This window comes from Anser cygnoides, chromosome 1 (assembly GCF_040182565.1).
Source record: "Anser cygnoides isolate HZ-2024a breed goose chromosome 1, Taihu_goose_T2T_genome, whole genome shotgun sequence".
Classification (NCBI taxonomy): Eukaryota; Metazoa; Chordata; class Aves; order Anseriformes; family Anatidae; genus Anser; species Anser cygnoides.
Window position 1 is genome coordinate 105,388,233 of NC_089873.1, and position 26,370 is coordinate 105,414,602.

General features: G+C 39.3%; 1 protein-coding gene across 7 annotated transcripts in view; it reads right to left on the reverse strand.

Annotated features, from left to right (window-relative positions):
* The window catches only part of DYRK4 (dual specificity tyrosine phosphorylation regulated kinase 4), a 46,467-nt gene continuing 20,097 nt past the window's right edge, over positions 1–26,370 (reverse strand). For 3 of the 7 annotated variants that reach the window (XM_013197253.3, XM_013197252.3, XM_013197254.3), the window contains exons 3-15: positions 24,713–24,796; positions 23,248–23,397; positions 18,929–19,064; positions 17,069–17,232; positions 16,578–16,714; positions 13,294–13,434; positions 11,278–11,416; positions 8,885–8,966; positions 7,149–7,321; positions 5,937–5,997; positions 5,250–5,379; positions 971–1,125; positions 2–512 (exon numbers count right to left, since the gene is read on the reverse strand). In XM_013197253.3, the coding sequence (XP_013052707.3) occupies positions 274–512; positions 971–1,125; positions 5,250–5,379; positions 5,937–5,997; positions 7,149–7,321; positions 8,885–8,966; positions 11,278–11,416; positions 13,294–13,434; positions 16,578–16,714; positions 17,069–17,232; positions 18,929–19,064; positions 23,248–23,397; positions 24,713–24,796 (1,791 nt within the window). In that variant the 3' untranslated portion in view covers positions 2–273. Of the gene's footprint in view, positions 513–970; positions 1,126–5,249; positions 5,380–5,936; positions 5,998–7,148; positions 7,322–8,884; positions 8,967–11,277; positions 11,417–13,293; positions 13,435–16,577; positions 16,715–17,068; positions 17,233–18,928; positions 19,065–23,247; positions 23,398–24,712; positions 24,797–26,370 lie in introns of all 7 variants that reach the window. The other 4 variants (XM_048079968.2, XM_013197255.3, XM_013197251.3 and 1 more) reach the window with 2 other exon arrangements.

A 26,370-nucleotide genomic window follows, 5' to 3' on the forward strand; every position in this document is an offset into this window, starting at 1 on the left:
ACATCAAGAACAAGCCACTCTGTCTCTACAGTCTCCATTTTATTGCTGCTAGTTGTAAAGTATCTCTGAACATAGCAAGGATGGAGGTGAGGAAAACGAATGTTTTTCAAATTCTGGTTTGTTGCCTGGACTATTTCAAAGTAAAATGAACATTAAATATACCTACAATATGCACAGTCCATGTTCAGACAGATACAGCTTATGTTCCTGAGTACAAGTACGTACAAAATACACCAGGTATGCAACTGAACCAATCATTACTTGTACTCTGCATTACTTAATTGGTGGGAAAAAGAAAGAATTTTTTGGAAGAGCTGTTTCACCACTGTGTTCTGCTTGATCATTTTTGATTGGCTTTTCTATTTCAGTATCCAAAAGTTTCTCTGGAATAGCATGTTTCATTGTGTGATTCTGTACATCATTTTCTGTTGTTCCTGTGGAGGGCACAGTGAGAGTCAGTCTTTCACCCAGTTCACTTTTCACATTGTCAGCTGTATCTTTCCAGATATTTTCTGTAATAATAAATAAATAAAATGATAGGGTGAGACTGTGCATTGTCATCATCAGCTAAACACATGATCACTACAAACTCACAAAAAAATCAATTGAAAATTTCTGTTGTGATCTCACAACAACCACTGATGCATTCTTTTTCTCTGAAAGTGAAGTGCACTATGGTATGGTGTCAGATACCATAACTATTTTGCTGTCAACAGGGAAAAGCTCTTTCTCTGTGAACCTTTAGTGCTACCAGTCTTCTTGCTGGAAGCCACTACGAAAATAACTAATGGGCAGATCTATTTCGATAAAGGTAAGAAATAGTTGCTCTATACACTAGATTCCAGTGACTGTTCATTATCTGCATAGTGTGTACTATCACCTCACCTTACATCGGTCAGATGCTACTAAATATAAAAAAATACCAAACACTGATATAAATGCAGTTAGTTTTCCAGGTAGAAATGCTTACGGATATTCTCTTTTTTCTTTCCCGGTGTAGAGAAAGAGCCATCACTCAGCTTCCTTGAAACCTGCATTTTCTGTTTTGCTCTGCATATTTTTGGTTCCTGGATCCACGCATGTTTCATTGCTTCATCTGGAGTCATGCGCTGAGCAGGTTCCCACCTTAAATCCACAGTAGGCAAAAAGTTATTCAACAGTAGATATAACTGAAAGTTAATTTAAGCCAAGAGATTCAGTATTTGAAAGTCATGCCATGAGGCCATTTTTTGAAACAAATAATTTTAATGGAAAAAAAAAATCTTACTTGATATTCTCCATCCTTTTACTTGCTAAAAACTTTTTACTTACTTCAGCACTATGTGCTTTGCTGATCCGATCTTTGCTTTGCTCTGTAGCATCTAGATATTTTTAAATACAGAAATGTGCAGTTCATAGTGTTATTAGGGTAGGGACCCAACTGAATATTTGTTTCAAAGTTTTCACATTCTGTCAATGCAAGCTCCACGAATGGGAACACAAATCAGACATAGGGTAATACATCAAAAGATAAATCTTCCCTAATTTAGCTGTACCTGAAACTAATGTGGAGAATTAGTTTAACAAATTCATGAGAGATCTTATTATGGAAATGGAAGGTGATATTTTTACAAAATCCCTAATTTTATTTTACCTTCTCACATTCATTCTCTCACAGGTTTAATTCACACAGTTTTCACATCCACACACTCACAAGTACCAAGTGTTCTGGCCAAGATCACTTGTGTGTCACACAGAGGACAAGAGATGACATCTACTGAGTCTTCACCACATCTCTGGGGTTCTTCTTGACTGGTGACAATGAAATAGTCCTTGGACAGATCTTCCATATCCTTTAAAAGTCACCTGGTGTTTGGGCATTGTCCTCCACATAAGAACCTTTCTGACTTTGATCTCCATAAGTGTTGGAATGTTGGGCAAGGTAACTACTCATCATCTGTTTTCACTTGTAGATTTGGAATATGTATCTGTTTTGTTTGTTTGCTTTTGACTAACAGGAAAATGAATGTTGTGGGTGATATTCTGCAACCTTTCAGATTTTTCACTGCTGGTCACCTGTGCTGTGGTATCACCAGAATGCAGGCTTCCTGACTGTCCTGGCTGTGACACAAACACTGCACTTCCCAGTTTTACAAGTGGGACCAGTGTCCTGGGAACGGTATCATTTGTTATCAATATGCACGATTCTTTGAGCCCTCATTGTGCTGTTTACTCTAGTGCTTAAGCAAGCATACATTTCCATTCACACTGCGTTCATAACAATCCTAATATTTATGTCAAAAATCTCTACATTAGTTGCAGGGTATTTCATTCTGATTTGCCCAAAATCAATGCTGTCTAGAATTGTACTGAAATAAAGTAGAAAAAAAAAAAGATACTCTTGCCATCACAAGAGCTGACTGATTTATTTTTCAGTCTCAAGTTTTTATCTGCCAAATGGGTATATATAAGTTGAACAAAACTATCTGTGAGGTCATGGCAAATGTACAAAGCTGCTTTGGAAAAACACAGATTGACAACTTCAAAAGACTAAATAGTTCAATTTTTTCTGTCACCAAATGAGCTTTCATTTCAAACCTATGAAAATTAAAACAAACAAATGAACAAACAACAACAACGACAAAAACCGCAGCATAGATGTTTTTTTGTGACCTGAAATTACTTGCTTACAGGTGTTTTTGCTTCACTGAAATTGTTTCTAAATTTTATGATTCAACCAGCAAACCAAAATGATTCAATGATTCATACAGCTTTAGCAAACAGAGAAGAACATTAAAAGCAATCTTCTTGTGCAAGACACACAAGAAGAGGGGGAGGTAACTGCAAACTAGGTTGGATTTCTTTAGGGAAGTAACCCAAAACTGCTAGAAAGAATTTTACAGTCAATGTTAAACAAGTCACAAAACATTAGCCTTGCATAAGGCAGAGATAGCACTGGAAAAGGCATGGGAGCAGCTTCTGCTGCCATTACACTTTAGTAAAAATTAGAACCCAAGCTTGCCTCCAAAAGCTTACTCTACCTATAATAAGAGGTAAATATTTAAGACAACCAGACAAAAGTTTGTTCCTCTATGCTCAGTTTTCTGGTTCAATGGATGAGTAAAACTTCATTAGTAACCATCTCCCAAGAGATGTCATTTTAACTTTTTATTAGTAAAATGACACCTCATATCATGGAGTCTCACCGTGTAAAATGCTTAGTAACCTGACCTGTTTGGAAAAGACATGATTGTATCTGAGCCATGAAATAGCTTGTCTTCCCCAACAATACTTCTTTTATTAAAAAAGTCCCAATTACTTTGTGAAGACAGATGACGTGCTGCTGACACTGAAACATTTCTCCCTTCCCCCACACAAACACAAAGACACTTTGCTATTGATGCTCTCACCATGAGAGTGGTTTGTTTTTGGAACAGCTTGCCACAGGCTGTGGACTCTCCCTCTTTGGAGATATTCAGAACCTAACAGGACAAGGTTCTGAGCAACCTGCTCCAAGTTTGCCCTGCTTGGACTTGCCCTGCTACTTCCAGGGACTTCCAGAGGCCCCTTCCTACCTAAATTATTCTGTGGTACTATGTTAAAAGTTCATGGCATAGAGAATCTGTCTGATTCCTAACTTCTGTGAAGACTGTAAACATTTCCATGTTATTTGCATCTAGCATGTTAGAAAAATGTGCCAGTCATCAATTTCCTTTAAGAAAACATTTGTATACTACTTGCCCTACTAGGCCTACAGTAACAAAATTCTTGACCGGAGTGAAGTCAACATATTATCTTAGAAATGACAGGACCTGAGACATATTAGACATTATCTTCTTGCATTCTGAGATTTACTGATTTATAAAACTTTATTCCAATCTTAAGAATGGAAAAAATACGGTCTATCAGATAATTCTTGAAACATACATTGTTTTGCTGTCAATGAGAAGTAAGTATAGCTATGGTAAGGAAAAAAAAATCAGCATGCAGAATACAAGGTAACACTCTAGTAAATGTGCTAAGCAATTCTCCACACTAACTACCACAGTCAAGAAAGAAGTGAGCAAGCAAACAATACTATTGATTCTGGAATGGAGACATGCTTGAATATACTTTGCCCTTTCATCCTGTGCAACTGGGGATGTCTATAGCATATTATAACCAAAAAGAGTCTAATCTCACCCACGGAACATACATACAGACAGTGAGATCGTTGCAAGCAGATATTCAAAGAAGCAGAACTGTTTTCATACATATACCATAACATATCATCTGATTGCCATTTCCAAGACCTAGCACAGAAAATATGGTCAAGAAATTCAAGTCAGCTAAGTTAGTTCCTGATATATCTCCCACTGGAGAAAATTTTGGAATACTTTCTTCCCACCAGAGTGGGAGGTTGATTTAAGTACAAAACCAAACTTTGATTTTCAAATATGCACTGCCTTGGGACAGCGCATTACCATTATTTGTGTTAATCTGAATCATAAAATCACAGTCATAAAATGGGTTGGGTTGGAAGGGACCTTAAAGACCATCTAGTTCCAACCCCCCTGCCATGGGCAGGGACACCTCCCACTAGACCAGGTTGCCCAAAGCCCCATCCAATCTGGCCTTGAACCCTTTCAGGGATGGGGCATCCACAGCTTCTCTGGGCATCTTGTTCCAGTGCCTCATCACCCTCATAGGAAAGAATTTCTTCCAAATAACTAATCAAAATCTAACTTCTTTTAGTTTAAAACCATTACTCCTTGTCCTATCAATATACTCCCTGATAAAAAGTCCATCCCCAGCTTTCCTGTAGGTCCCCTTTAGGTACTGGAAGACTGCTATAAAGTCTCCCCGGAGCCTTTTCTTCTCTAACCTGAATGACCCCAACACCCTCAGCCTGTCTCCATAGGAGAATGAACCTTTATTTTAGATAAAACAGAAAGGATGAAATACAAAGGCCTCAATAGGCAAAAAATGTTGCTTTTAAAGTTTAGTCTGCAACATCAGAGGAAGGAGAGATGTTTTTAGACATGACAGTGTCAGGTTTTTTTATGTAGCTTGAACTAATCCCTTACACTGAGTCTTTTTGTGCAATGATTTTTCGCTGCAATAAGCTGTGAATATCTGTGATAGCTACCCTCATACTACTATGAAGGGAAAAACAAACAAAAACACACACACAAAAGCCAACAAACAGATACAAAGATTTTAAAGGCACAAGACACTGAAAGCAAGTTCAAAAACAGTCTGCTGCATGTAAATCTGAACTATGAACTCACATTAGACATCCTTTCAGAAAGTCCAAGAAACCAGCATCATGAGTTTTCAACACTGTGCTTAAATCCTTTGAGTCTGGGCATCTCTTTTTTCCCTTGCTGTTGGTTATGGATTTAGGAAAACCTTTGGAATCTTAAAAAATAAAAACATGATCAAAAAAATCACATTAAAAATCTTCACCAAAACTTTAAGAGTTGCAAAAATGGTACGCATCCATCCCACTAACTCCAGCTTTGTCCTGTTCAACTGATTGTCTGCCAGCATTGTGGCAAACAATACTGGTTACATCCTAGAGATTGCATCTTACACTAAGTTTTTTGTTATGATATCATATGATATCCATATGATCACATGATATCCAGAGAAGTTAACTTAGTCTAAATTAGTTTCCCAAAACCCCGTGTTCCTTTCTGAAATAACATTTTTTAAGAAGTAACAATGGAATGTATTTCCCAATTTCTTCTCTCTCAGCTTGGCAATAAGAGGCCGATAAAAGATGAAGAACAGAGGAACACATTCATTTGTAGGCCTAATGTTATCAATTTGCTTTACCTCAATACCTCTTTCTGAAGGAAGTTTTGTCAGCTAAGAAGCAGCTTAAGTTCTTCTGACCCTACTTTCTACCAGTGCTCTATTAGTGATTAACGAACAGAGGAATCCAGCAAGAAAAAACAAACAGGATCAGTTACCAAAGAATGTTCGCTTCCTTGATGCAGCCTGGATAAAATCAGGTGGTGGAAGACCCAAAACCTTCAATACAAAAAAAAAAAAAAAAAGAATTCATGGAGTTACTGCTCATTTCATAAACATACACAACAGCCATCAGGAGAGAGATGATATTTCAGCTTCCTCCATTTGAAAAGAAGCTGAATGTAGCAACTTACTATGAAATGTCTACAAATCATTTGCTTTTATGTCATTTATTGTGGAAGGAATTAATGGATTCCCTTAAAGTTGTCTGCACATAGAAAATGTCTTTTCATAAGAGTTGACATTAGGATCTTCATTACCACAGAGGACTCTAAGAACTAGCATTTCTGTTAATAAAATATGTTGTAGGAGGCCAAAGGGAGAGATGCTGTCTTTGAAAAATCTTGTACAAACTAACATGGCACTAGAAAGATCAGAACTTGGGGCTGAGTTCAACATCAGGTTGCAGTGTAGTGGTTGGTATGCAGCCGCTTTCATGGGTCAGCTTTGCACCTACTCTAACATTTGCACCGGGTAGATTATCTGACATAGGATATGTCACACTACATTCCTGAAACAGTTACAAAGATGATAGAGCCAAACTCTTCGGTAGGCAGCCAGTATAAGAAGGGACAACAAACTGTGGCTTGAGAAGTTCAGGGTGACTATTAAGAAAAACTTTTTCACCAGGAGAATAGAGCAGCACTTGAACAGCTCATGCAGACAGGGGGTAGAAACTCCAGACTTTGAGGCTTTCAAGATTTGCTAGACAAAGCCCAGCTGACTGATCAGCAAAAATCTCACTCTCAGAAGGAGCTTGGACTAAAGACCTTGAGAGATTTCACTTGACTGTCAGTTCTGTGATCTCTGAGAGAAGAGGAGCCTGTTATATAATTTGGATTGCTTTTTCTTCCCCTTAGATATGCTTCTTCTGTGGTAGCTTCTCTGTACAAATTCTGAGCAGATTAAAATGTGTTTCCTTCAGAAGCAAGACAGTGAAAGTACAAAGAAGCGTTTAGCACAAGAAATAGAAATAACAGTTTCTCGTTACAACCCATCCTTTCAAAGAGCCTTGTGGCTGCAATAAACCTCCCTCTAAAAGGCTGTCCCTTCATCAGTTATACTTCTTCATTTCTTGAAATTTCTTTTTGTTGCTGGCAGCATAGTTTATCAAGTGAGTATGTAATTCAAAATACAATACCAGAAGTTACCTCCATGATGCAAGCAAGTTGGTCAACCTCATTTTCCCCTGGAAACAGTGGGTAGCCTGTGTAAAGTTCAGCCATGATACAGCCTAAGCTCCACATGTCAACAGCCATGGCATAAGGATGACCAAGAATCACTTCAGGTGAACGATAAAACCGGCTCTGAACATACGTGTACACTGTAACCAAAAAAAAAAAAAATTGACAAGAAGCAAAATATTGTAATTGAGACAGAAATGTGGATTCCAGATTTCACAGGAAAAGTGATATCTATGTTTAGGCACCATATATCTACTCTAACTACTAGCTCCCATTAATGGGCTGCTCACACAGGCTCAGAAAACCTTATCCCATTCTAAAATCAATGAGCAATATGTTTAGCACTATTTTATTTGAAATTATACTTCAATAGGTTTTACTGAAAGAAACTCTTCTTCTAATGCTGTGATTCAGCTTACTCAGTTCACTTTCATACTTGCAGGTCTTCCCCTTGAATGAATCAACAGTTCTTCATTATCACAATCTTGCACTACAGGAAATACTTTTTTCTACTGATACCTAGGGAACATCTCCTATTGCCTTCTGATTCCCCTGTTAATGCATTATTGCCTGAATTATAGCCCCACAGCAACTATCAAAAATCACATTCCAAGTCTGGGACTCCTAATGAGTAGATTTATCCTTCTACCTCTTGTCAGTTCAAACAAATGAAAACTGTTACAGTATACAAGCACTGTTATTTTCTTATTCTTATCAACCTGATTGTCACTTTATTTATATTTTTGCAGTTCTTTACATTCCCATATATTCGATATCTTTCTGGAAGAAAAGTGCCCTGAAAAGTTAGTTCTGCACAACATGTGATTTCACCAAATCTGTGCAGATAGAGAGCACCATGGTGGTAATCTGTGCATTTGACCAACTGTATAATTGTTGTCTGTTTTTCTGTCATTTTCATCACAAATAAATAGCTGACTTTTTTGTTTTATACTCTTTAATCCTGTACCAGTTTGAGGGTTGCACTGAGTCTTGTTTCAGCTGACAGAGTCTCAGTGATGATCCTTCTTTCTTTCCACTGATGTTTATGTTTCAAATTGTTACTCTCTGCAAATATTTTAGGCTGCGTCTTCAGATTACATTTTACTCAAATATGGGCAAACCTAAAATGATTACCTGCTCCTACAAAACTGTGATGTAAATCTAATGGGCTGAATCCCAAAATATAAATGAACATGTTTGGTTCAGTTTATATATCAAACTTTCATAGGAAAATAAAAGAACAATTCAAGACTAGTTTTGGTTTTAAAATGTAGTCTAGATTTCTTTCTGTTTTTCTTTTCTGTTTCCTCCCTCATTGTATTCATCCAAAAAGTACCTGTTTTTTAACCATCCCACTTGGAAAGGATCTCTGGACCTGATCCTGATCCTACAAACTATTTGTTAAGTCATGTAACTGGGATTATCTGCATAGGCCCATTTCAGCTAGCCATTTTTGCAAACGCAATTCTAAGTTCAACAGCAGTAGAGGGCTGATCAGGCTTGGGACAAAGAAAAAACATGGTAATAGCTTATTTATTTTCTACAAGTATATGTTCCACCACCAATGGCTGAACAGTTTGTCAGATTTTTATTAGGGGCATAGGCCACCATATTAGATCAATCAAATAATTAGCTTTTCCCACATTATTAAAAATTAAGAAAACTTATTAAGAAAATTACATCAACTTGACTTTTCTGCAAACCTCTTTGGTGTTCATAGCAGCTTGATCCAAAATCAATAACTTTAACTGAACCTTGGCCTTTGTGGTATAATAATATGTTCTCCTAAAGGGGGAAAAATCACAGAAAAAAAAAAAAAAAAAAAAAAAAAGACGGTTAACACCCCATTAGGTTAGTGAACACCTGGGTAAAGAAACAATCCATATCTGGTCTACATTTATTTGCATAACAAAAGCTTAAAATTTCATCTTCCCTGGCAATGCATTTGCTAACATGAGTAGGCAACCACATCCAGGAATGTGCAAAAGCAGAGGGGAGATTTGTAAACGGACAGAGTTTGAAGGTTAGCTAGGCAGGCACACTGGTCCCTGACATGCGTTCCAAGCCACTGCACTGCAGAGTGTGTGGTGCTATCAAGGCACCAGCCAGTGAGAATGCTTGCTGTGTGAGCATAATGAGCCCCTCCAAACCCATTGTCATTAACTTAGTAAAAGGCAAACTGTATCTGGTCACATGATGATCTAACCAGAACCATTATTTTTGTAACCACAGAAAGCCTTTGCCCCACGAACAAGTTGTAATTCACATTTCTTCCCTCTATTTCTTTCAACCTTCTCCAGACTCTCTAAGCGTATCTCTTTCCACCTCACAACAGTGTGGTGTAGAGGTATCAAAGTAGCAATGAATTGAAATGGTACAGTCCTATCGACATATTAGCTGGGTGCTGATGGCGTAGCACTGTGTGCCTACAGTTCCAACTTGAAAAATAATTCCTATACAGCTAGCTCAGGAATATCTGCATCAATGAGCAAACATAGCCTATTAGTTCTCTGCTGGATAGTTGAATTCTACCCTTGTTAAAACTCTCTTGAGATCAAGAATTTCCTTTGATTTTCTTTCTGATCATAGGGTCTTTTCCACTTCTTGGCAGAGAGATAGCTATGTTTATCAACAAGTTTTATACCAATTTTACGTCAAAGTTTTGAAGGACTGAACAGTTCCCAGGTTGTTGTCAACTAGTGACAAAATAGTTTCTTGTGCTATTAGATTCATAAAAATAGGACACAGGAGGAAGATGCTGATACTGATGAAAGTCAAGACAAGGACTCACTTCCCCTACCCAGGTGCTCTTGGTCCTGTTATGGGATGCATTCTCTCTCTGCAGCTAGCTATCCTTCCATGCTCATGGTAGTATTCATTCTCTAATACCGAATCCCGCACAATGCAAAGAAACTGATTAATGGCAAAACCAGGTTCTGGGGGCATTACTTACCTGGCATGAAGTCCACAGCAACTCTGTACCCTAACTTACATTGAGAAATATCATAGGAGGCAGATGTAATAACACATGTGAGCTTCAGGTAACAAAAATTCAAGTCATGAAAGCACACTTGCAGAATGAGAACAAAATTCTCTTTCAGTTAAACCACTAAGTGTTCACTAATGCTACTCTATTTAAATGCAGACTATACTCATTGATCTTGGCAACCCTATTTCATGTCAGTGGCTGCCTGGGAAGAGATTTCCTGTTAGGACAATTGTTTCAGATTACAATATTTTGACTATCTTGCAAGCCTCACTTCTCACTGTAAACTGGTCTGCTAAAGATGTTGGCAAGACAGCGGGTACAGACAGTACTTGACTTTTTGGAGTTCTGAGTTAGGTTACATTAAGCATAGTGAGAGCAGAATTCCATCCTTAGCATTTTTACTTGAGAGATGATTTATTTATTTATTGGTTCATTTGATGTTTGGAAAAAAAGTCAAGAGAATGGTTTACCTGAAATAAAAAGAGATTAAAAATACTAAAGAATTTTCTTAAAAATAGAATAAAAAATTCTTAAGAATTTTAAAAAAAAAAAAAAGAGCATTAAGATTGGGGCTTAAGCAGAATGGAAATGTTTCATCTAGCTTGAATGCTTAGCAGATATAACAGCAGGAATTGTTTCACAGATATTCCTCCAGAAATAGGTAAGCATCCTGAATACTGTATTATAGAATTGTTTTGTCACTTATTAGGATACTTAATTTTATAGTTACACATATGAAATTAAATATGCAACAGGATTAACCTGAAACAGGCTACCTTGTGAATAACTCATTATATTATAATGCTCCTCATATTGAATTATTTAATTTCACAAATAGCTTTTTCTGTCTCTAAGCAAAAAGCCATTACCTGTGTTTGATCCATTTTTGCACATATTTTGGCAGCCACAAAACCATGCATAAACTGCAGTGAAGAAACTGAATCAACGGAATCACTTAACCCTAGTACTAATAGCATCTGAGAGAAATTAGAGCTTCTGGACAAATACCCTACTAAATTTTAATGATTCTACTGAGAGTTCCTCTCAACCAATAAAAAAAAATAAGATTCTGTGCAGAATAACATGTTAGGAAATGACAGTACTTACAGGTTTCAGATCACAGTGAATGATTCTTTCCTGGTAGAGCACTTGTAAACATCTCAGCACACACTGAGTGAAGTGTCGAATTAAAGACAGACTGAAACCTTGGAAATTGTTCTTTTTGATCAACTCATACAAATTTATTCTGTGAGGATTGTGGGGTTGGAAGAAGAAGGCAGAAAGCAGAAAAAAGATTAGGGAACTTCTTTTTAACAGCATGAATAATTTAGAGTGCATTAAGAAAGTATTTTGTCTGTCTTCCTACCTGAGGGAGGAGACTCATGAAGAATAAAATGACCTAACTAATTTCCTCCTTGAGAATGATGTTCTGCATGTAATATGCATAAACATCTCCTTGAATCTTCAGATCTAATGAGGACATAATATCCATAGACATGCTTGCTTACTAAACTCCATGCTGTTATTCAACTGTGCTGATTTACACCAAGTACAACAATCATTCGGGAAGTGAGAGGAAAAAAAACATTCAGTCTCCTTTCTCTCCCATTTATCTTTGCTTTGGCACCTTGTATAAATCCATTTTGTCTAAAAAGTCTTTAATTAGTAATAAATTATTCTAGATAAATACCCCATAAATTCAGGTCTTGTTAGGTTCTTAAATCCCTCTTGTCATCATCGTATCTTAGCTCCTTCCAGTACTGCATTAAATGACGTGACTAGCTTTTGCTCATGTGAACAGTGTCCTGAGACCTTGAAGGCATCACAAGCCCTGATATCACTGTTCACTTGCAGGGCTCCCCCACCCACCCAGGGCCTGGGACCCCATGTCAGCACCACGGCTGCCGGCCCCTGCCCTAGTGAGTCCAACAGCAGGGCCAGGCTCCAGCTCCCCACAGCCCTGCCTATGGGCTCATGGCCCAGAACAGCTTTGGCCCACCCCCAGGAAGGTACTCAATGCCTAGACTGTTTCTGGTGCCACTGGCTGCCTGCACCAGGTAGGCACCAGGCCCCGTCACGATGGACACGGGGAGCCTCTGATGCTCACAGGATCCTTCCAGGAGCCTCCAGCAGGAGCCCCACAGCCCCGGAGACTCCAGCTCCCATATTACGTCAAGGGCATACACCAGCTGTAGCTTTCTGCCTTCCCCACTTGTATGTCCACTAGATTCAGACAAGACCCATTCCTTTGGAAGTAAATAAAGTTACCAGGACTTGATGGAGCACAAAGTTCACAAATTAAGAGTTTTTCGTTGCATTTTAGAAGCAATCAAGATTTTATCGGGCAAATACTTTATGACAGCCAGTCTGCCACTCTCCTGTAAAAAGCTGAATATGTTGACTATACCATGAATGTTTTCCTGTGAATTTTGCATAGCAGCTTTCTGAAAAGACACATCCATATCTTCCCTGGAGACAAGCAGTCAACTCTTTTCCTGTGTGTCTGACTGACAGACTCACAAGCAGCAGTACAATTAATTTAGGTGTATTTGAGATCAAGACTTCCATATGACGATGAAAATTCAGCAAATGCTATAATACATGCAGCAATTGGGGCGTTACTTGAAGAAATGGGAAATTATAGGTAAACATAATTACAGTTTGATGCCCTGATTATAAGGAGGCTGGTGAATAAAATGGTCTGACTTCCTTAAAGTTTATCCAAAATTCCACCTAAGGTGTGTCCTGCAGTACACATTCACAGAAAGCAATATTTTATAATAATTTAATAAAATTCATGTTTCTACACCCTGAAGTTTACCATTTCTGAATTCACAATTTCACTTCTTTTCCCATAGGTGTCTCAGGGAAGAACACTTCAATACATAGCACAGAAGATAAGGAATAGATCATGTCATTGTCTATATAAGGTCTGAGGGGGCCTTTTTCATTTCATCTTTGCTGATCAAAGACTCAGATATGCAGTTCGAATTTAGACAGTATTCCTTTCTTGTAACATTAAGAGATGCAAATTCTTCCAAAGAAGGCATAAAAAATGGAAGCTCATAAGGCACAAGGTCTACAATGCTCCTTAAGATTTATGTAAAGGAAAATACACTTTACCCCAGCAGTTCAAATGAAATACAGAAGTGATTGCGAAAGTAGAAGTATTCCTTCATGTGGATAATATTGTGAGTATCATCTTTGTCCTTCTTCAGAAGAGCATCAAGGATCTTAACTTCCACCAAAGCCTGGCTGTGAAATCTGCAATATCATATGACATCCAAATGGATGAATCATTAACTCAATCTAAGTTTATTGCAATACAAACACTGCATACACCACAATTTTACTATAAACTCAATGTGCGAGACAACAGTTAAAAATTCACCATTCACCATTCACTGTTAACTACTTTAAATTTGATTCACTGTTGTTTCCTAGTCTAAATATACCAGTCTTAGATAGCACTTAAGAGTAGATATTTTGACTTGTCTGAACAAAAAATAATGAAAAATAGTTTCAAATGAACATCCAGAGTAAAATCCTGATGCTTTAAAAATCCATAGGAATGTTTACTCAATCAGAGCAATATTTCACACATAGCACAGTGAGACAGACGGTTTTGAAGAACATCTTTACTTTCAGTGTTCACTGAGGGGAAAAACTTAACAGTTAAAGCTCTGAATACAGCTGTTCCTGGAATCAATAGCATAATTTAATGAACTTTTTGGTTCTTGGAAAAGCAAGGAGGAGGTTAGAAGAACTGCCATCTTGGACTTCCAGAGGGTAAACTGTTTAGGAGACTGGTTGGTGGAGTCCCTTGGGAGGCAGTCTTGAAGGGCAAAGGAGTCCAGGGAGGCTGGACACTCTTCAAGAAAGAAATCCTAAAGGCACAGGAGCAGACTGTCCCTATGTACCAGAAGACAAGCCCATGAGGAAGAAAGACAGTATGGCTGAACAGAAACCAGCCAAACCTTTGGCTAGAACTCAAGAAGAAAAAGAGTGTTTATGACCTTTGGAAGAAGGGGCAGGCTCTCAGGAGGACTATAATGATGTTGTGAGGTTGTGCGGGGAGAAAATTAGAAGGACTAAACCCCAACTTAAGCTCAATCTGGCTTCTGCCATAAAGGAAAATAAAAAATGTTTTTATAAACACATAAACAAGAAAAGGAGGACTAAGGAGAATCTCCATCCTTTACTGGATGTGGGGGGAAACAGTAACAAAGGATGAGGAAAAAGTTGAGGTACTTAATGCCTTCTTTGCCTCAGTCTTTAGTAGTAAGACCAGTTGTTCTCTGGGTATCCAATCCCCTGAACTGGTACATAGGGATGGGGAGTAGAATGAAGCCCTCATAATCCAAGAGGAAATGGTTAGTGACCTGCAACACCACTTAGATGTACCCAGTTCTATGGGGCCAAATGGGATCTACCCAAGGGTAATGAAGGAGTTGGCAGAAGTGCTCACCAAGCCACTTTCCGTCATTTATCAGCAGTCCTGGCTTTCAGAGGAGGTCTCAATTGACTGGTGGCTAGCAAATGTGATGCCCATCTACAAGATGGGCTGGAAAAAGGACTCAGGGAACTACAGGCCTGTTAGGTGCTGGTGAAGCTCATGGAGCAGATCATCTTGAGTGCCAGCATGCAGCAAACACAAGACAAAGAGGTGATCAGGCCCAGTCAGCATGGGTTTATGAAAGGCAGGTTCTGCTTGATGAGCCTGATCTCCTTCTATGACAAGGTGATGTGCTAAGTGGATGAGGAAAAGGCTGTGGATGTTTTCTACCTAGAGTTTAGCAAAGCTTTTGACGCTTTCTCACAGCTGTCTTCTGGAGAAACTGACTGCTCATGGCTTGGATGGGCATAGGCTTTGCTGGGTAAAAATCTGTCTGGGTAGCAAGGCCCAAAGAGTCATGATGAATGGAGTTAAATCCAGCTGGAGGCTGGTCACTAGCGGTGTCAACCCAGGGCTCAGCACTGGGGCCAGTTCCCTTCAATATCTTTAGCAATGATCTGGATGAGGGGATCGAGTGCACCCTCAGTAAGTTTGCAGATGACACCAAGTTGGGCATGAGTGTTGATCTGCCTGAGGGTACGAAGACTCTACAGAGGGATCTGGATAGACTGGACTGATGGGCTAAGACAACTGTATGAAGTTCAACAAGGCCAAGTGCCGGGTCCTGCACTTGGGGTGCAACAACCCCATGCAGTGCTACAGGCTGGGGGAAGGGTGGCTAGAAGACTGCCCAGCAGAAAAGGACCTGCAGGCAATGGTTGACAGCAGGCTGAACATGAGCCAGCGTTGTGCCCAGGTAGCCCAGAAGACCAATGCCATTCTGGCTTCTATCAGAAACAGTGTGGCCAGCATGGCTAGGGAAGGGATTGTCCCTCTGTGCTCAGCACTGGTGGGACTGCACCTGAATTGCTGTGTTCAGTTTTGGGCCCCTCACTACAGGAAGGACACTGAGGTGCTGGAGCATATCCAAAGTAGGACAACAAAGCTGGTGAAGGGTCTAGGGAACAATTCTTAGGAGGAGCGGCGGAGAGAACTGGAGTTATTCAGCCTAGGGAAAAGGAGGCTCAGGGGATATCTTGTCTCTCTCTACATCTACCTCAAAGGAGATTGTAGCAAGGTAGGGGTCGGTCTCTCCTCCCAAGCAACAAGTGATAGGACAAGAGGAAATGGCCTCAAGTTGTGCCAGGGGAGATTTAAGTTGGATATTAGGAAAGAATTCTGCACTGAAAGGGTTGTGCTACATTGGAACAGGTTGCCCAGTGAAGTAGTTGAGTTACCAGCCATAGAGGTATTCAAAATACATGTAGATGTGGTGCTTAGTTACATTGTTTAGTGGTAGATTTGGCAGTGCTAGGCTAACAATTGGACTTGATGATCTTAGAGGTCTTTTCCAGCCTGAATGATTCTATGATTCTGTTTCTCATCTGCTCCTTTGACTTCAGTTAACACTACACTCAACTGACAAAATTATAATCGGTCACATAAATGAGAAGATGTTTCTTAGGAACATAGTGCAGAATTTTCCGTACTAAGATGAGCGACTGGAGCTTCCCAGATTATTCTTGGTGTTTTGGGGTCTTGTAGGAAAATAGGCTCTCAGCAAACAGTTGTGCTGGGCTGGCTACCTGTGCTGTGTATTAACTGTGCCACAGATAAGAGACCTCTTTGTAAGTATGGAAAAACTGTGGCTGCTTTCATAGACTGTGTCTCCACTGGGCTCAGGCCAGTTCTGAGACCCTGACTTAACCTTTCTTCACTCTGTTCTGAGTGTGTTTAATGAAAACCTGTGGTACTGGAGGCTTGGTTTTGCTTTGTTCACATTATTTCAGTTTGTTACTGCCTATATAATAAAGAGCTGATTATATTGGTTTAAATTCAATGGATGTCTCACCTTTTCTTATTCCTTATTATTTTCAGTGCCACTAATTCATTGGTTTTATGATCCAAGCATTTAGCCACCTGCCCAAATGACCCTTTTCCAATGACCTCCAACACTTCGTATCGATATGCAATATGGTCATGTAAAACCTTCAAAAGAAAAAAATAATTCAGATTCCAATAGCAAGGCAAAGATCAGGCTTTAAAGTAGTTCATGAAAGAGGCTGGATTTGTAGCAAGTGAAGTCTACACTAAGCAACTGTAAGAGAGAAAATAACAAGTGCATGGTTCATTAATCCACCCACCTTGCATCAAGCCTGAGGAAAAGTGGTTATCTCTTTAGGATTCTCTTCTGAACTTTACCATGATTATTACTGATGTTTTCGCTATGTGAATATTTATCTTCAGGAAACAACATTTATCTCACATTGATCCCTTAAGAGTCGACAGACAGTCGCTACAAACTTATTATCTGAAAGTGAATACCATAATGTTTCCACTTACCTTTAGGTAAGAACCATTCTCATCATCATAACAGCTATTATTCTGGGCTTCAGGCAAACCTTCAATCTTTTTAGCTTCCAGCCCAAGAAACCATAGCTCTGGATAATTGAAAATTTCTTTTTGTTCATAGACTGTTAACTGGTTTCTAAAATTTTTCAAGGCTTCTAAATTAGAAAACAAGAAAATAAGAATAAAAATCAGAATCACAAAATTACAGAATAGTTTGGGTTGGAAAGGACTTTAAAGATCACACAATTCCAAACCCCCTGCCATGGGCAGGGGCACCTCCCACTAGATCAAGTTGCTCAAAGCCCCATCCAGCCTGGCCTTGAACACTTCCATGGATGGGGCATCCACAACTTCCCTGGGCAACCTATGCCGGTGCCTCACCACCCTCTGAATAAATAACTTCTTTCTAATGTCTAATCTAAACCTACCCTCTTTCAGTTTAAAATCATTATTCCTAGTCCTGTCACCACAGTCCTTGATGAAGAGTCCCTCCCCAGTATTCCTGTAGGTATTGGAAAACTGCTATAAGGTCTCTCCAGCGCATTCTCTTCTCCGTGCTGAACAATCACAACTCCCTCAAGGGACAGGTGCTCCAGCCCCTCGATCACCCTTGCGGTCCTCTGGACTTGCTCTAATAGGTCCACATCCTTCTTATACCAGTGGCCCCAGAGCTGAATACAGTACTCAAGGTGTGGCTAAATACATTGTCAATGGCACATTGCTTTTACAGTGGAACGTTTTAGAGTAACACATGTCTGTTTGAACATGAGATGGAGTAGATGGCTGCTAGAGGTTCCTTCCAACCATCATTTCTATGATTCTGTGTTGACATTTTGTACAAATTTGTTTCTTTTTCTTTCTTTTCTTACTTATTGTTCTATGTTCAACAAAACATTCATCATCCCTCAGCAAGATTTTGAGAGCTGAGGTAAAAATGATTTGATTTTGAGCAGTCATGTACGCAGATGTTTTTGAAAATCCCATCTGTTGTCTATCTGTTTCAGTAAACTTCACAGATTACATGAAGAACTGTATGCTTTTTATTGATTGGATTGTCATATTTATGAAATGGCAGTAAGCTTTAGTTAACCAAAGCTTTTAAGTACTTGTTTTTCTAACAAAAAATATCAAGTTCAAATGCATGAGGTTGGGAATTAAGTGGGACCCAAATCTGCTGTTCTACTAATCCTGATTCTACCTGTACAGAAAAATTTCTACCTACACCCCCTTTTATATCATTTAAATCTAGACAAATAAGCAGAGATTATAAATCAATGTGTTCTCTAGGCATGCATGTGGGTGTTTTGTTAAACATTAGCAGATTTCCATCCATTAATGCAGTGATGCTAAATCATTTGAAGACAAAAGGCCACTACATTTTTTTTTCCAGCACTGTTCCTAAAAATAGGTCCACTCTTCCAGAAACCTTTTACATCTGAGGAATCCCAATTGCAAAATGCAATTTATCCCACATAGATAAAATGTGACACAGCTACAAGCAAGTGGGAAAAGTGTTTTATCACTATAATAGAATACTGCTTCATGATCTGTCATAAATCCTTGAAAAATACAAGTTCTGTTTTATAATGCTTGTATTGTATTCTCTCATTTATGTATTTGTGTTAATCTATTCATTCTCATATTCCATTTATTGCATTCTCATCTTGCAAGTAGAATTGTTAGGAATCATCAAGCCCATCCATATTCCAGCCCTCCAAATTGCTTATTAAATATTTCATGGAACATTTAGCGAGGGACCTCTCATCAGTGAGTATCCTGGTTGCATACACTCACTATCTATACATGCAACCTGTCACTCCAGTCTTTTTAGCATGCTGTCTTATATTCTACCTGAAGCAGTCATAGGCAGCTTGACACTGGTGCTGGTGTTTTCCAGTTCTGATGATTTTCTCTGAGCTCTGGTATCATTTTCAGAATGACTGTTTAGAAGGTTAAATTGTGGAAACTTATTTATAATTCCATTTTCCTGACAAGCAAAAAAAAAAAAAAAGGTAATTTTATTTTCAAATATTTTCATGAATATTCAGCTATCTACAATTGTGGAAAAACAAAAAAGCAAAAACAAAACCCTAACCTGCTACATTCCTAAAGACAAGACTACAAGAGCTGGATTTCTTGAGTGATCTTTATGTCAATTTTGTGCTGAGATAGAACATGTATGCTTGGAGACTAGGACTCACTGAATACCCCAAAATTCTGCCTATAGCACTGTTGGACCACAGAAAGATAAATTTCTAAATAAAAGAAGAAAGTTCATCTTCCATGTTCATTCAATATATGGGTACTTACATTGTATAAATGCTAGAAACCACCATGGCTTTATTAAGCTGCGTATCTTTTATGAGCTAGGATGGATCTGAGTATGATCTTCCTAGTATGAAGAGCAGGAAAGATAGTCAAATATGCATTTTCTAGCTCTGATTTCTGTATGGGCACATTGAGCAGAGTTGTGCTAGAATCCATCAGACTGCTTGTGCAGCCCGCAGCATTGCAGGGACAGCAGCATGTGTCTGCACACCTACATAGTTGCAATACAAATATGGAATGAGGAATGAGGAATGAATGGGCTTGTATGGGTGTGGAAGCACTAGAAGGAACAAGTTGTATAAGAAATGATATAAAGATGCTATCTATATCAGCAGGTCTTCGAGATTCCAGCACATGCAGTTCGCAGGCCTTCCAGAACAGGACAGCCTACAGAATCAAGCCATAAGGACATGATGGAGGGTTGGATATAAAAGTAAGACAGATAAAAAGACAGAAAATAGTGTGCTCTGGGATAAGAATAGGAGGTGTGGGGTCCCAAGCTATGTTCTCAATCCCTTCAATGAAGAGGAAAGACTCAGCTAGAGAGGATATATCCAGTGCATAAATACCTGGCTGAAGCTACAGGGAGTGATTTGTCTTCTATGAACACGGGATGAGGAACAAGGACTGCTGAGCAGAAACAGAATCCAACTGACGAAGCAGGGCAAGATTACCTTTGCAAATAGCTTTGCTAAACAGGCTTAGCAGGACTTTTAATTAGGTACATCAAGGAAGAGTTTTCATAACTTAAAAGGCTCTGATACTCATGGGGGAGTTCCGTCACCTAAACATTTGTTGAGATAGCAATAGCAATGCAGGAGATTTATGGACTGTGCTTTTAACGCAGATGATCTGAGATGCTCTGCTGGACCTGCTGTTCTCAAGCTGCATTGCTCATCTCAATTGACTGATGACGTAAGGTCAAAGAAAGGGCAGTTTGGCTGCAGTGACCATATGATTGTGGAGTTCAAAATCCTGAGAGACATGAGTGAGACAAACAGTAGAACTACAAACCCTGGTGTTCAGAAAAGTACCTTTTGAATTGTTCATGGATCTTCTTATAATCCTATGGAAGACTGCCCTGGAGGGCAAAGGAAACCAGAAGGGTTCATAAATCTTCAGAGTAGATCTCCTTGAATTACAAGAACAGTCCATTCCAACATGCAGAAAGTTAAGCAAGCATGGTTGCAGGCCAGCATGGATGGAAATGGAACATTTGATCAGGCACAAACACAGTAAGGAGTACAAAAAAGGTGTAAACAAGGATGGGTTATCTGGGACACATATAAGAGGCACTACACAAGCATGCAGTGATGTTTAAAACCTCAGCTGAATTTGCAATTAGCAAGGAATGCTTCTCTAAGTATACCATCAGCAAAAAGGAAGGCTAAGGGAAATACGAATGCACTGCTCAGTGGTGTTTGGGACCAAGTGACCAAGGACATGGAAGAGACTAAGGTACTTGATGCTTTCCATTGGTAAGTTATGCCCTCAGGCCTGCTAAGTCCCTGAATCAAGGAGCAGAGTTTGTGGAAAACTCTCATCTACCTGCAGTACATGAAGATATTTAAGGACTACATAAGTAGCTGGACATACCTAAGTCTACAGGACCAGATGGGATGGACTTGAGAATGTGGAAGAAGCAGCTCAACATCATTGAAAGGCTGCTCTCTAATATATTTGAAGGCCATGGCAGTTCCTGATAATGCAGAAAAGTCAAACATCACACATCTTCAAAAAGGGCAAGAAGAAGGATTCAGGAAACTACAGGTTGGTCAGCCTTACCTCAGCCCCTGGGACTGCTATGGAACAATTCCTCCTGGAAGCCATTTCCAACCAAATAAAAGACAAAAAGTTTATTTGAAACAGCCAGTGTGGATTTGACAGAATAAATTGTGAGCAAATCGTGTCTGAACAACCTGATTTCCTTCTCTGATGAAGTGACTGTCTTGGTGAATGAGGGGAAAGCAATGGATGTTGTATACTTTGACTTCAGCAAAGCCTATGACACCATCTCCCACAGTATGCTTATGTCCTAAATGGTAAGATCTGGAATGGATAAACAGATCGTAATGTGAGTCAAGAATTGGATGGATGGTTGGGTTCCAAGGACTGTGATCAGTGGTAATTGCTTACCAGCAGCCACCCTCAGCGATTGATACTAAAGCTAGGAGTCTTATTGTGTTCATCAATTACGTGGACAATAGATGAGTTCACCCTTTCAAATCTGCAGGCCGTATCAGGGATACTATCCAAAGAAAGGTCAGAAGGTTGGAAAAATTGGCTAATGGGCATCTCCTGAAGTCGAACAAAGACAAATGCAAAGTTCTGCACCTAGAACAGAATATTCCCTTGTAACAGAACAGGCTAGGAGACAACTGAAAGGATACAGTTTTGCAGCCAAGGTCCTGGGAACAAACTGAACATGAGGCAGCATTGTGCCCTTCCCCTTCCAGCAAAGAAGGCCAAACACATCCTGGGTTGAATTAGCAAGAGGATAGCCAGCAGGGAAGTCATTCTCCCCCTCTCTTCAGCATTCATAACAACACAGAGTGCTGAGTCTAGGCTGGGGTTTCCCAGTATAAGAAAGACATCAACCAACTGGGGTGAATTCAGGGGAGAGGCCAGGGAATGTTTAGGAGCCTGGACAACATGACATACAAAGAGAGGCTGATGGAAATGCATTTGTTCACTCTGCAGAAGAGGATGCTTCAGGACTGGTCGTATTGCTATCTACAGTTACCTGCCAGGATGATATAGGGAAAGCAAAGCCAGTCTCTTCTCAGGGGTGTGTGGTCTTAGGACAAGATGGATACCTGGCTAATGGATACAAATCACAACTTGGGAAATGTTGGTTAGATATTAGGAAAAATATTTTTACCATACGGGTGGTTTGCTATTGCAAGAGGTTGCCCAAAAAAGCTGTGGACTATCCATCCTTGGAGGTATTCCGAACACAGCTGGGCAAGGCCCTGAGAAACCAGTTCCAAGCTTGATCTAGTTGGAGTGGGAAGTTGTGCTAGATGTTTTCCAGAAGACACTTCCAACCTAAATTATTCTTTAATTTATTTATAATTCTTCAGCCTTTGAGAAAGTCCTGATGACTCATACAAGAGGACCAGGATAGAGACACAAAAGATCAGTCTGTCTCGGTGCCATAATGATACAAAAGCCATATCCAAAAACCAGCACATGGCTGCCAGCACAAGAAGAACCCAGTAGATGTGATACAGACCAAACAGTGGGCAGTCCTTGTCCATCACATCATTGCAAGAAGTCCTGATTGGACCACTTGGTTATATGCACCTTGACGCTTGTGAGTTTTGGATTAAGAACGTGTTAGTGTGAGTGAAAAGTTTTATTTTAAAATCATCTTCCAGTATTTGCATCTAAACTTGCTGCTTTTTTTTCCTTTTTTTTCCTCTCCTTTTTTTTTTTTTTTCTTTTCAATATTGACTGCTACAAAAGCAGGGCTGCCAGGTATGAGGAGCACAACAGTTCAAGGACAGCGGGGGAAGATGAAAGAAGGAATGTCAAAAGTGAAGACAGTTCAGACAGTTCCTGTGAGGTTAGGTGTCCGTTAAAATCTCAGGAGCTTTACATAATCATGCTGATAAGCAATTTATCTGTTTGACTATTTACAGTTCTTCCTTTTTCTCTCTCTCTTTTTTTTTTTCTGTAACTGAAAACAGAAACTGATGCAAATGTAGGCTCTAAATTATTTATCTCTTTCCCCACAGAAACACATTTATGACATTTTTCCATTGATACTTTCTTAGCAATACTAGAGAGAAGCTGATTAGCCAATGAAAAACAAGATGTCTAATAACTTTATAACTCACCTGAAGAGGGGGGAGCACATGCTGCAAGCTGTTATTTGTTATCTGACACAGGCTGCTTTCAAGGGGGGGAGGGTTTGCAGAGTCAGCAGCCAAACCATGCTTTGCTTGGCCTTCCAGATGTGGGAAGGAAATAGCACTGTGATTGACTTTCTAAATAGAAAGCATAAGTAAATATTACATAACATCCTAGCAAGCAATTCTTTATAACAGCTTCGAAAAACAGAAGTATGTAAAGCCTTGAAATGGTGTGTATGGTTCACTTCTGACACCTAACGGTGAAAGCAAAAAGGGCAGATATTCTCCAGCGGCTCCCAGTTGCACTAACATGCAGGAGGAGGTTGGTTGTCTAGGCAATCCGCCAGCCTGGCACATTCTGGGGCATTCAAGTTTCCCCACAAGAACATCTGCATCCAACAACAGAAGAGTGACTGCTTCAGGTGGAAAAGGTGGTTGGGCTGGGAAACTGAACAGCCACTCCAGGCCACAGGAGTGGGGAAAATAAAGTGTATGTAGGATAGACATGAGATGTAAATGGTAAAAAAACTTCATTAGCTGTCCCAGGTGGCAGAAGAGAAATTGGGACTGAAGAGGAGTCACTGAGAGGGTCTTCCCTGTTCTGTTTTCTCACCTTTGTTAACATCTGATTTGTTAATGAGAAGGCATGTTTTGTGCAAACTCTATTGAAAATGAGATGTTTGTAATCATTTGAAAGTTCCAGTATGATTAGTCTTTTCTTTAGACTTGTCCCTTTTCTTATTGTAAAATATGTCTATAACACTCGTTTTCTAAAATCAGTCTTTTAAGTATGTGGTTCTATGAATGTTAGGACCTCTAATATCTTGGATATCTAGAATGAGAGAAATCACCTTCTTATCAACAAAGAAAAAATTCAAGGTAGACTGTTTCTCTGGCAAACATTAAAAAAAAAAAAGAAAAAGATTTGAAATAGATTTGTAACATAGATCTGATCATCTATGCACTATCAAATGAATGACTGGGTCTATTGAGTTAAGGCTACAACCCATATGAGCCTGTGAAATTTTTGTACTGGGAAAAGGATACAAATATATTTTTCAAACTTTTGACAGCAACAGAGAGGTTTGATATTTTTCTCAAAAAGCAAAGAAACAAAGCTCTCTATCAAACCATCTTGAACAAATAAGATTTTTTTCCAATACAATAGAAGAGTCTTTAAAGCCTTAGAACTGAGATTCCAGGGAACTTTTCATTACAACTTCAGGAGACAAAAGTGCCGTGGGCAGGAGAAATGCCTCACATGTTATTGAACAGCTAGCAAAAAAACAAAATACTCTCAGGCACTTGGGACAAAGTCATACAGCTACAGGAAAAATGGAACAGGGCAGGGAATACAGGACTTTTCTATGCTCAGATTTATTTATTATGTGGAATCTCTTAGGAAACAAACATTTAAGTATTCTTTAAAGTCAGTTGAAGAGTTACCTACCTGATGGAAGACTCTGTTAGATCCCAGATGATCACTCTCTTGAACAGTCAGCTGAGGCTGAGAAAATGTATCCACATGAGAAGACTGTAAACATGAGATGATGCTTTTTTAATAATAATAATTACTCTGGGGAAAAATGCAAAATTTTTTTTTTTTTTTTTTTGCGTTTCTTTCCTTTGTGTCAATATCTGTGCCAAAACAGTGTTTGAGAGAGGACCACAAAAGCTGCTGAAAACACACTACTTTCTGGCAATTCCCCTCCCAGTTGAACAGCTGTTTTGTGGGCAGGTGCAGAGACAGCTTGCTTTGCTTATTGTGCTTCTCAGCATGCTTCATGTGCCCATGTGGTCAACAGAGGGGAAGAGGGACCTTTGCCGTCCTTAAAATATGTGCTTGAAAGTATATAGTGAGCCTGCTTGGAAGGACAGCTTTACAATGCCTCATAAGGTAAATTGTAAACCCATCCATTGTTAATAGCAGAATTATACTAATTCAACTTGTGGTATAAAAACACATATCAATGTTTAAATTTACTGAGCTAAAGAAAAAAATCCAATTGGTTCTAAAGGAGAGATAATTTTACAATAATAGCAAAAGAAACATGGGGAAAGTGCTAAGTAGCTTGCCATTTTTAAGATTCTGCTGGTGCTTTCAGCAGTTTTCTTATAAACATAAATTGCATTGCACTGTACATTTCTGTCCAATATGAGACTGCAGTGAATTGAAGAAAACTGTAAGATAATTTGGATATTGAAACACAACAGCAGCTTGGAGCTCTGCTGTATAGACTCAAGTGAACCTCACCAGGTTTGGTCAAATATGCTTCCTTGTCTCTGGGCTCTGTAAGACATAATGTCATTCCATTCATAGTCAAAAAAATCATCTTTAACCAAGCAGACACAACAATTCCACTATAGGATTCTTGAAGTGGTAGAAAAGCAATATTTTCTCTAAAAACAGAGGAACTTGGAGGCATGGGAGGGAACTTTAGTGTTTCAAAAAACAAATTTTCAGCCAAAATTGTCTTATGGATGTAAGCTGAAGATTAAACATACTTCAACAAAGCATGGTATCTCCTTTACCTGTTTTGTAGCCAGGGCTTCCATGGCCTGTACCTGTCACACAGTCTTAAATGTGCAGAGCACCTGATGAAGAGAAGTCACCGCTCTTTGCGATGACATTTATCCTACCCAGTGCCAGGATCAGTGCCAGAGGATCGTTATTTAAAGGCCTTTGTAGTGGGCTTCAGTAAGTCCACATGAAAATAAGTCTGCATATGGGAGGAGTACTGCTAGTGTTTTGTATGGGCCATAAGACACCTGCCATGATGCAGCCTAGCCACAGTGAAAGGGACTCCATGCCACTTTCCTTTAGGCTCACTGTCTGAAGAATCATACGCTGTAAGTTCAAAACTTCCCGACAACAACCACAATAATTGCCCCAAAGAGAAACACTGGATTACTGCATCCTACATATGAATGACCTAGAGCACAATATACTTCTCCCAGTGATCCAAATGTCCTTGCGATCACTATTTTCCAGTGTGAATTTCCAAAGATGAATATTTGCCGGAACATTTTCACAGACAAACACTTTGCATGTAAACTACATATCCTGCACTTCACTCCAGAACCAGATTTATCAAGAAGATGAGTCTG